At 49.0% G+C, this 12,149-nt stretch overlaps 1 protein-coding gene across 2 annotated transcripts in view; it reads left to right on the forward strand.

Annotated features, from left to right (window-relative positions):
• ANO2 (anoctamin 2) overlaps positions 1–12,149 on the forward strand; it is a 305,404-nt gene that overhangs the window by 233,590 nt on the left and 59,665 nt on the right. For both annotated transcript variants that reach the window (XM_045187067.3, XM_045187068.3), the window contains one exon: positions 3,076–3,271. In XM_045187067.3, coding sequence (XP_045043002.2) covers positions 3,076–3,271 — 196 coding nt within the window. The remainder of the gene's footprint in view (positions 1–3,075; positions 3,272–12,149) is intronic.

Raw genomic sequence — 12,149 nt, forward strand, 5'->3', positions numbered from 1 at the left:
ATGTGACCATGTGCAGGGGATCAGCACATCTTTACCAAACATATTCTATGCCCGAGGCACCTCTGTGAAATGGCAGGAGGCACAGAATGCAGCACAAGACCAAGCCCCGCTTTTGCCCTACTTGGGGGAGGCTGATCACAAACATGCAATATACCCAGCACAGTGCTTTGCGCAATAAGTGGTCAGAAAATATTTATTGAATTTAATCAACAAAATCAATAATGCAGCCAAAGTCATGAAAATACTACTGGATTCAGTGCCAGAATATGTGGGTTCTAATGTCAGGATGGGGTTGTAGACTTTGTAGCCATAGACCAGGGTTCAAATCCTGGACATTGCTGAATTGCATCTACAAAAGGCATGTCTTCTGTGGTAATTATAAGGATTAGTGCTAGTGAAGATATGCGTTGAATAATGACATAGAGAGGATACAAATGGATCAGCTGTTGTTGATGATGTCATTACCATTAGTACATCAGCTCTACCACGTACCCTCTGGACCTGGGACCAATCACATTGCTGTTTCTTGAGCCTCAGTTTCTTATATGTGAGATCAAAGGCTAAACGTAGATGGTCCCTAAATGCTAAAATTCTTTTAATTCCTACTGTGATCCAGGAGACCAGGGTGGTGCTCCATGCCTTGTGACCTCGAACAAATCCGCTTTCACGCCTATTTCTTCATCTGCAAAATGGGCATGGACTGGGCTGGTACTGTCCAAGTTCTTCCAGTTTGAAAACTGTGATTCTTGAGCTGCTGGTGGGAAACACTGAAGGGGAGGTTCAAAACCTGCAAATGGGTTGGAAAATCAAGAGCAGAGAAGTTAAGACTGCAAAGAACAGCATCAGAGGGCTGGGGAGGGACATGTTGGAGGTGGGGCTGGGCGGGTAGAGAGGGTGGGAAGAAGGGATTTCCCACAGGAGGACAGCAGTTCCTCTAGAACTTGCATAGGAATCTTGTTAGAGTGCTGATTCTGCATCAGTAGGTCTGGAGTTGTGCTTGAGATCCTGCATCAAGCTCCCAGCTGATGGAGCAGGTCCTGGGGATCACACTCTGTGTAGCCAGGAAGAGCTTTCTTCCTTCCCCAGTTTAGCAGCTGGGCCTCTTAGAGAAGGAAGATAGAAGTTGATCTCCTGCCCACTCTTTTCTCCATGCACCACCCCCAGACTCCAAAGCAAAGGATGTTTTTGCCATTGTTGTTTTTCCCCCAGTCATTCCCCCAACTCCAACCCCAAATACGCGCACTCGCACTCACATACTCTGCGATGCCCTGGCCGCCCCCGCCTCATCATTACTTCCATCACTGGCCTTCACTGCAAAAGTGATTTCGGGGGAAAAGAATCTCACACCATGTTTTCCAGGCCCTTACTGTCTGGCAGTGACAATCCCAGAGGAACGGGAAGTGAAAATGTCGACATTGTTGGAGAGCAGCGATGTCTCGTCCTGGTTTTCCCACTTACATGGTAGTCATTCCTCTCTAGTCCTAGAGCCTAGGGTTTCTGCTGCTCCCGCCCACCCGCCCCCACCCCCGCCCCGCATCAGAAGAGGGGCCTCCCACAGAGTGATTTTCCCATCCAACCTCTCCTCCACCCGGACATACACATTTGTGGGTGCACACACGTGTACACATACACACCCTCCCTCTTCCCAGAGAAGAACGCCATCCTCTCTTCCTTAGTGACGGCTCCTTTTTCACACTATGGCCTGCAGGGTAAACACTAATATTTGTAAAGCACAAAGGGATAAACTGCTGAGGCTGCCACCAGCATACCCCAGGCCTCAGAACCTCCAGGTATCCCGCCCCCAGAGGTCTGAAGGCATCCGTCCCTCAGACACATCTGCAACCCATTCCCCATCCACAACCCACCAGAGTGTCAGTTGTACCGCTTGCAAGCCTAAGCCTGAGCTCCCTCCCTGCCCCTCCTTTTTATGGAGAGAATGGACAGCCCAGAAAAGCTTGTTTCTTTAGAAGGAACCTTTATACCTGTTCCTTTCTCTCCCCATGTTTTCTATTTAGCCCTCTGCCCCCTGCCCCCAGAGGAAATATGACCTGAACAGCCTCCTTTGCAAAAAGAATCTTAAGAAAGAAGACTTCGCTTGGCTGGAACAAATTAGAATTTTTCTCTGAGCAGGTTAAACACCTGGCTGCTCTCTTTCTTCCCTCTGCCCCAGCTGGGAGGCTCTTTCAGGGCCCTTTCTTCTCCTGACATTTGTGCCTCATGGAAATGCCTGGCCCTGGGCTGTGATGTGAGAGAAGAGGGAAAATGCCTCTGGGAAAATGCCTTATTATTCTTAGGTTCTAGAAGGAGGTATGGGGGGCCCTTCGAAGGCAAGTGGCTGCTAGACTTTCCTTTTAAACATAGCAGTGAGAGATTTCAGCACCAAGTGATGAATCTGTGTTCTCCATTTCAGATTGCCTGGTAGAGAAATTAGTGTGACCTTTTGTTCACCCTGGGGACTGACAGTGTGAAAATCTCACTCCTGTTTTCTCTCTCTTCTTTGGTCAACCTTCTCGCACCCACCCCATCAAGCTCTCACTCACCCCTTCTCAGCTCAATCACCTTCAATGGCTCACTCTTTCTTTTCATTGAGTCCCAGTTTAAATCCCATCGCTCCACAAACTATTCCCTGAGCACTCAGATCTACTTGCTCCTCTGTATTCTCAGTCCCTTTAACAGCTATAGTCTTCATTTAGCACTTAATACATTCTCAGGTATTATTGGCTGTGGTTTAACAGGAATTCGTCTTTTCTCCATAGTAAATTGAAAGCTCTCTCACAAAAGCAATCACATCATGTGTATCGTACACACCGTAGTATCCAGCATTTCTGTTCCTAGTTCTTAGTGTGTGTTACAGGCCATTTGGAATCTGATAAAAATGGGAGACATTCTCTCCTGAAACGTGCATCGATACTCAGAATTTCCATGAGTTTAGAGTGTTGGCAGTTCCCTTGTTGCCCACCAATGGACTCCAGATTAAGAATACCTGCCGTAGCCCGTAGTACTGTTGGCTGAGCAAATAACGGGGGCTCAATAATTGTCTGCGGATGTGTGACTCTTGCTGTTTTTCCTCTGCAGATTGCCCTGACCTTCTCAATCGTCTTTGCGGTCATTGTGTACCGTATCACAGTTGCAGCTGCTCTGTCTCTCAACAAGGACACACGCTCCAATGTCCGAGTGACCGTGACAGCAACGGCAGTCATCATCAACCTTGTGGTCATCCTCATCCTGGATGAGATCTACGGTGCCGTGGCCAAGTGGCTCACCCAAATCGGTACTGTGCCACCACATCCCCTGTTTGCCCTAGGTCCCCTGAACAGGGCAGTTCACTGTGGGTAACACTTTTGGTGGTAATGGCCCAACATGAGAAAAGGAACGGGAACAAGATGCTTTGTGCAATGTGTTTAAATTGGAGAAATGAGGGAGTACAGTGGTCATGTGCTGGCAGGGCCTACCAAGGGCTCTCCCAGGCAGAAATTGTTCTCCAGCCCAGGTCGATTGCCTCACTCTTCCCTAAGAATAATCCATGGGTCTATTCTTTTTAGCCTAACTTAGAAGCCAGCCAGGTTCAATGCTTCCTGTTAAAAATCTCAGAGTTTTAGCTCTCCTCATTTTCCCAGCAACGTTTATAAAGTTGAGAAAGCCTCTTGATACTTGAGCCCGAGAGGGTCTTATCTATTCCCACATTGTCAGAGGCCTCAGAAAATCCACACATTCCCTGTGCACCAAGCAGACTTCAAAGAGGCATATCAGACTTCCCAAGCTTCAAGCCAGTGAGAAAAATGCAGTGGCCTCAATATTCAGACGTGTCATTTGAGCTGCAACCTGCTGTTGCCCGAACACCACTTTTTGGCATTTGTGCTTATTAGGTGGGGGAGGGCTGAGAGCCGAGACCCTTTCCTTGTTGGATTTATTCTGGGTGGCCTGGATGTACCCCCTAACCCCACTGAATCCAGGGAGTAGGAGTCTCGGCCTCCTATTCACCTCCGGGAAGTTGAATTAATGATATGATGTCTTTAATTCACTGACCAGTTAGAAGCTAGACACTAAGTAGGATAACCCCCTCTTTGAGAGAGCCTTCCCTGGAGGACCAGAGAATTCCGGAAAGGCTTCACTAATTCCAGTTACTCGTTCCGTGCCTTTCCCCGGCTGGGACTCTGTTCACAGGGAGCATTTACCTTTGGTTTCTATGTGGATGTAGGCAATTTACCATCCGGAGTGGCACTTCTGCTCTCTTTAGCTTGCGCATAATTGTAAGTGTTATCTATATGCCTTCATAAACTTCTTGAGACAAGTAGGCAGAGCATTTTACTTCCGCATATTTAGTGGTATACAGGGTTCTATGGAAGCACTTAGGAGGACCAGCCAACACTCCTCAGGGCTCAAGGGAGGCTCGGAGGTAAAGGCCTCCAGTCGGAGAGCTCGGAGATAAGTGGTGGTCCGATAGGCATGTGCAGGGGGAGGAGGGAGTGGGCAGGAGGAGAAAGTTCCTGGCAGAGGAGACAGAGCAAGAAATCCGGCACTGAAGAGGGAGATCAGATCCCCCGGGGTCAAGAAAGACACACAGAGAAGGGGCCTGTGCCTCAGCTTATATGATGGGCAGGTGGGTAGAATTTTGGTGGGCCTAGTACCAGGGAGCCGAAGGAGCAGAGCTTAGCATCGGAAGAGGGAAAACATGAAGGATTCCCAGGATGCCACTGGAGCCCAGAGGGCGGCTGCTCTAGTGTCTGTGGCATGTCCCGGGCACAGCACAGTGGGGAACTAGGCCCAGGCAGTTGATGATACCTTCTTTTTTGGTGGGAGACCTTAAATGCCAAGCTGAGGACTCTGCTTATTTTTATAGACAATGGAAAAGTATTTCCAGGAGTTCAAAGGAGCATCTAATGAAAAGTGTCCACCATCCTGGCCTGAGTCCTGAACTAGCTGAGAAATAAAGCAAAGGCAGATAGAGACAAAAGCCAGGGTATCACCTTTAAAGCTGAAAAGGCTACACTGGAGGAAGCATCTTCGTAGAAGTGCCCAATAGGCTTCCTAAAACTGGATTGCAGATCTACCCTCCCCATGGTGGGCAACAGTGAACAGGGAAGTCCTGGAAGTCTTAGGACAGAGGTAGAGGGGGCACCAAGAGGGCCTGCTTCCTGCAGGCCCTTTGCTCCCCAAAGGAAGGGCAGAGGAGTGGGCAGGCAAGGAATGCCACCGTCACCTTCCAGACAGACTACTGAGATAAGCTACCCCCCTTTCTGTCACCCAAGAGAAGAAATGAGTGAGGTGGCAGAGATGAGGCAGGATATCACAACTGATCACACTCCTTCCACGTGGAAGAAACACCAGCAGCGGAAAGAAATGTCGCCTCAGCAGCTCCTGACTCAATAGCTCCCAACACCACTGAGGATCTCTCGAAGGGTGTGATGTGATGGGAGCCGTGTGTTTGCAGAATTACTTGGCAGGGATGTAGGATGCCAGTGGGGAGAGGGGCTGGAAGGTCTGATGTAAAGGAGATTACTGAGAGCGTAGACAGGGAGCAGGGAAGAGAGGAGCAGGGAATGAGGGATGTAGAAATGTCTTCCTGCTGCCCATTGGCATTACTTTATTTCACTTTTCTTACACGGCTCCAGAGAGTAGTGAAGACGGAACAGAAATGGAGGGGTTGACTATTAAAAACTCATTAGCAAGTGTTTAGTGAGCACCTCCTATGTACAAGGCTGGGCATCTGTTTGCTTTGGGCCACAGAGCAGTTCCCATACTGTGAAGCTGCATCCACTGCTTCTAATAGCACTCCCTCCCCCCGGAAGTCCCGGCCCCTTCAGGCTGCTGAACCAATGCCCAGTTCTTCCCAAGAAAGTCTGTGCACTGGGAAGGAGATGAAATTCTAGCGAGTATAGTTTGTTCTTTGTGATAGCAATACCCATAAATTGTTTTTAAACACCCCCAAATAAAAATCTGTATCCGATTTCATCTTCACAAAAACGATGTGTGGTCAGCAGGGGAAGTATTAATCCTCAGTATAGGAAGGTTCAAACTCAGATTCTATGTCTAAAATACAAGTGTCTTTTGTGCTATTTTTATGTCAGTTTCTTTCTGTCTGGAGTGAAGTGGTGTGTTGCATCTTCACTCAGGAACCCACGCAGGCATTATCCTGGATTGTTGCTCTTGTCTGTCTTAGACTGGACGTCCCCAGGGGCTCAGACAGGTGCTGCTGGGCAGTGGAAGGACCACTGAATGGGAGAGTCCACTGGGAAGAACCTGTTAGTTCCAGACCAGGCTCCTTGTCCCTCCCACACCCAGCCATGTGGCATTGGGCAGAGAGGAGCCTCTTCCCGATCAAGTTTAATCTATCCCTCCTTTATCATTTTCCTCCTTCCTGTCCAGATTATCACCCCTATCTGGACTGTTGTCACAGCCTAATGAGCCTAATGACTGTGCCCTGTGTTCGTTCAGCTTCTTTTCTATGGACCTCTACCTCAGAAATCCCCACCCAGTCAGCCTTTCTCAAACAGTGAATTGGTGGGTATCAGGCCCATTCAGCCCCCGCAGAGAGCTTCCTTTTGCCCTTAGGTCAGATATAAACTAACATTTGAAGCTCTCAACCACCTTCTTCCCACTGTCCTCCCCACCCCAGTGAACCCACTCAACTCACAGTCACCCCAGACCACCTGCCTGTGTGTTGCCCCCCATGCTTGCTCAGGCTGCTGTAACCACTGTAACGACCCCCAGTGACCCTTTCTAAAGGGCCTCTCAAGGCCTGCCTTCCGATAAATTCTTTTCTGGACACTCAGCCCTCAGTGAATTTCCTCCCACCCACTTCTGAAGTCCTGGGCCACAGATCATTCGTCTGTTCATTCATCCCTGATGTTGATCGAGTGCCTACTTTGTACCAGGCCCAATTCTGGAAGCATGGCTGTAAACAAGAGAGACACGGTCCCTGCTCTTCTTGGACAATACTGTGGTGAGAGAAAGAGGGACAGTAGACAAGAACATCTCACAGAGGGCAAGCAAGCAAAACAGGAAGATGTGATCGCTGTTGGGGCTGTGTACTTTGGATCAGGGGGTCAGGAAAGTCCTGTCGAAGTAGGAGCATTATAGGTGAGACCTGAACAACAGGAGGGCACCAACCATGCAGCGATCTGACAGCAAACGCAAGAGCAGAGGGGACACAATCTGTCAGACTTGGTGGCTTGTAAAGCAGCAAGGCAGGAGTCAGCTTGGAGTGTGTCATCTACTCTGCTCACTGGAAGTGACCATGTACTGCCCAGTATCGTCCCTGTGTTTGTGTGTTTCCCAGTATTAGAATGGATGAGGCTGTGCTAGCATCATGAGTGCATCTGAAGACCTCAGTTGCATGATGTGAAGTTGTTTATTTGTTCTTGCTCACACTACATGTGTAGTGTGACAAGCCAGGGTCTCTGCTTCACACAGTCCCCCAAGGATCCAGACTGATGGAGTCCACATGGACACAATGTTAGGGAGAGAGAGAGCAGGGGTGGTGGGGGGGAGTCACACAGAGGCCGTGAAACACTTCAGTCTGGAAGTGTCGTCCATCACTTCCATCATCACTTCCATCTGTCACGGCACACTGTTGAGGACCCGCCTAATTATGAAGACACTGGAATATATGTGGATGTGAGTGGATATTCTGTGAACTGGAAAGGTCTCTGCTACTTGCTGCAACCAGACTACAAAGTCCTGGAGAACAGCGACTTACTGTTTATTTCCCACACAGTGCCTGCCTCATGGCAGATCTTAGCATAAGTTTGATGATGAAATCATTGGCAAAATCATCTCCCTTTCCATTCATGCACTCCAAAAATTCTTTTCAAGAAATGTCCATAGGCTAGGCATCCTGTAAGTCTCAGGAGAGTCCATGATGAGCATTTATGTACGCATTATTTCAATTCTGCCTGCTTACAAAAGGATTGAGGAAATATTGCAATGGACAGGCAAATGCAAAGTTGTCACAATGGAACAGTCACCAAAAGGTGCAACAGAGATATTGGAAGACTTGACTCTCCTTCATGGCAAAGAGCGTACACACTACCGGAGATGGATGTGCAGAGCAGGGGATGACCAGCATACCTGCAGGCAAAGGGATGGTTTCGGAGTCCCCTGGGCCTCCACAGGGACATAGAGCTGTGGATTATGCCACCCAATGGAATGAGGATTCTGCCAGGCCGAGGGGCTTCCTTTGCCATTCTCACGCTAGGTTTAATACCCGTCTGGCTCTCTGCCCCAGATCTTCTGATTGATGAGGAGGCTGTGAATACATGCTCTGCTCACCAGGTGCAAACAGCTGGTGTAAACAACCCCAACACGTTCCCAAGTGTTTCCTGAAAGGCTGGGTGATGGACAACTGCTTTCCTGGGAGCATCCCTCAGTGCACCCAGGCGTCAGGCCTCTCTGAGGTTCATTCTTGCCACAAACAATTATGACAAAAGACAGAATTTGTTAAATGCCTTGAGAGTGATGGACTCAGTGATGGTGGATAAAGACAGTAATTATCTTCCTGGCAGCTATAATAACAGTACTCATAGGCTTGGGTACAAGACCTGCTATAACCTAGGGCTACACAGCACTGGTGGCACAGGGACCGAGCTGAAGTCACTATGGGGTGCTGTGGTGCTGAGACGGGTTGCTAAGGAAATGAGCCGAGTTTTGGGGCCTAGGCGGCCAAGGCTCACTGTAGAGTGTGCTGCCCAGCTCAGCAAGCACCAGTAATTAAAGTTTATGTGGATCCCAATGAATGGGTAGGACAAGGACTGTGTTCATTCCCAATGATCTGTTCACTCCTGAAGGGGTCAAGGTGGGGGTTACAGGGAAAGATCTGGTACCCAGGGTCAGACACAAGTAACAGCATGGGCATCCAGGCCAACAGGACAGGCTATCACGGGAAGCCAGGCAGCAAGAGTCAGGAAGCAGAAGAGCTCAAGGTGTGCTTCTGTCCTGTCTGTTTGGGCTGCTACAACAAAATACCACAGGTGGAGTGGCTCATAAACAACAGAATTTCATTTCTCACAGCTCTGGAGACTGGCAGTTTGAGGGTAGGGTGCCAGCAGGGTTGGGTGAGGGCCCTCCTCCGGTTGCAGACTTCTCAATGTGTCCTCACAGGGAGGAATGGGCTAGGGGTCCTTCTGGAGCCTGTTTTATAAGAGCACTAAGCTCATTCATGAGGGCTCCACACTCCTGGGTAAGCTCCTACCAGAGGCCCCACCTCCTGATACCATCACACTGGGCAACATGACTTTTGGAGGGATATAACGTTCAGACCACAGCAGCTTCCTCCTTGGGTCAGGACACAGGGATATACTGTGCCTTTGAAAGGGTGAGTTTCTGAGCCCACACATTGGGTAGCAGGATGTCTAGTGCTCCAGAAAGCCACAGGGTCTTATCATGACTGACAGGCACGGGTCAGGCTTGGCCTGGGAAGGGGGTCTTATTGGTATTCTGGCTGTGGGAAATTGTTCTAGCTTGGGGCAGAGTGGAGGAGGCAGGGCTGACACCAGGCTTCTAGGTGGAATAATCAAGATGCCATCAGCTTGTTTATTTATCAGCACCACCCTCTAACTCCAGCCCCCTACCACGGCCCCCTCTTCCCCAAAACCATGTGCAAAGTGCTGATTGTGTGTGGAGCTGTGCAACTCATCCGTTACTCTCTGTTGAACCTCCTCTAGTTACAGGGTTGGGCCTATTGTAGGTACTTGAAAAATGATAATTGTGTTAAATCAAAGTCGTCCATTCTTATGAAATGGCTCTGTTTGTGAGTCCTTCAAAGATTGCTGATACCCTGCTCCTCCTCCGTGTTGCCGCCCAGATGCTGCTGATGTGGGGACGGGGAAGTGAACAAGAGGAGGGGGTGGGGAGACGCACCTGGTTTTTATTGAGCACCTGCCATGTCCCTTCCGGCGGTGGACACTGTACATACATTGTCCCACATAATGTTCCCTGTAGTGCTGGAGATCGGTCATCTTGCATTCTGCCCTTGGGAAGCCTGAAGAGCTTTAGAAACTTGTCCAGGCCCATGGTTAATAGTGGTGCACGTGAGTGCATGTGTGTTCATCACACACACACACACACACACACACACACCCTGTGCCAAGCACTGTTCTAAGCACTTTATGTATGTATATTAGCATTTTTAATCTTCAAAACAGCCTCAATAATGTAGGTCACAGGTGGCAAACACAAGGCCTGCAGGCCGAATCCGGCCCTCCACCTTGTTTTATCCGGCCCGGCACCTTGTTTCTACCTGGCTGCAGCGCCAAGCTCCTTGGCCCTAGTTAAGGAGTAGTTACATCTATACAGTCCTAAAATTACATTCGGCCCTTTGAAGGCAACCGCAAGGTTGATGTGGCGCCCAGTGAAAATGAGTTTGACACCCCTGAATTGTAGGCAGTCTTAACACTCCCATTTTAAAGATGAGAAGACTGAGGCACAGAGAGGTAAATAACAGGCCTGAGGTCATGTGGAGTCTGACCCCAGTGTTCTTGCTCAGACCATGACCCTCTATGCCTTTAGAGTGTCCTTGTTCCTCAGGAAATTCTAAATGGATTGGGAAAGCAAAAGAAAACACATCAGAGGCTCCAGAAGACTTAAAATGCAATAAACCCACCCACGTGAGTGTCAGGTGGTGGGGGTCTCTGGGGACAAGCAGGGAGACTCAGTGGGAGCCAGCTCTGAGTGCACTGTCATTTGCCTCCCAGGCCTCCAAGCAGGAGGAGCCCTCTGTAGATTCATAGGGTCCCACACGCTTTATTAAAGTAAAAACGCCACCAGAAAGTCCTGAGTCAAAAGTTTGCACCCAGTTCTAAGTTAGCCTCAGCATAAGGCAATGTATTGCTACTAAGGAGGGAAAAGAGGAAAGAAAGGACAAAGGAGGGGAAAACTTGGTACCAAAGGCTGCTGGGACATTAAAAACTCTTTAAAGAAGAAAATTTGGGGTATATATGGATCTAATTTGCCATCACATGTGGACAACGTGTGTTTTTCCAGTGCAGAGTAAAATGGTGGCTTTGGGGGTTCAGAGCATTGGGCCAAGGGAGTCAGCTTCATGGAGCCTCCACGGGAACGTACTTCCAGAGCAAGGATAGTTTGGGGGGGTGTGGACATGTGTGCTTGCGTGTGGGCCAGCCTGGGACCTATGGCTTCATGGGGGGTTGGGGAAGACCACAGTGCTGGTAATTTGAAATCTGGCTAGAGAGTCAGGTCCACTGGCTTGGATTCCTGCTCTGCCACCATCTCCTAACTCCCTGTGTGGCCTCAGCAACTGGGGAGAAGGAGCCTCCGGCCTGCCCGCTCTGTGAGGCCAGGGAAGGATGTAGTGAGAGTGGATTCTACTCAGTGATGTTGGCTTGAAGCATTGTAAACGATCTCTGGGAAGGAGGGAGGATGGAGGGAGGCTGCTACTACTAACAAAAATGACTGGGATCGTGGTTTTACCCCACGTTTGTGGAACAATTTATTCCAGTTATGTGAAACTATTGTTAGTGACACTGCTACTTATGTATAACTGGTAATGCTGCTACTTAGTATAACCTGCAAGAATTACTTCCCAAACTAGAGCTGTAACTATGAACACGTCTCTTTCATTTTTCTAGTTAATCACTGATGCACCCATCTCTCTTATTAGCAGGAAGTCCAATATATTCCTCTTCTTTTCTTTGAGTTTTCCAAGAACTCAGAGACTGAAATCATGAAAAGGTAGAGCAGGGGTCATTCTCTGTTTGCCATGTTTCCTCTCCAGGCCACTTCTCCACCTTCCCTACCGTGTTCCGAGCCCCGTGAGGTCCAGCTGATTGTGTCATCTGGCTCCTGCACTCTGACTCGGGGCGTTCAGCCAGTAGAAAGCAATGGAAGGACTTAGAGGGCCAAAGGAGAGTGAACTGGGGTTATTCCTTCCCTATTTCTTCCTCATCTCTAGCAAAACTGCATCCTTTCATAACAACTTCTGCAGGATGGTCCTTCTTGGGCTCCACTAATGCCATTTCATATTGTTCCTTCATTACTTATAAGTAGTATCTTCATTAGAATCATGTTCTTTGAACCATCTGAGGCGAATCCTGTTTCCTGTTGGGATCCGGACAAACAGACGGGGTCAGCCCAACACCCACGCTTAAACAGGGACATGCCTGGAGTATGACCAGCCCTTCACTCCTTTGAGT

This window comes from Desmodus rotundus, chromosome 3 (assembly GCF_022682495.2).
Source record: "Desmodus rotundus isolate HL8 chromosome 3, HLdesRot8A.1, whole genome shotgun sequence".
NCBI classification, from domain to species: Eukaryota; Metazoa; Chordata; class Mammalia; order Chiroptera; family Phyllostomidae; genus Desmodus; species Desmodus rotundus.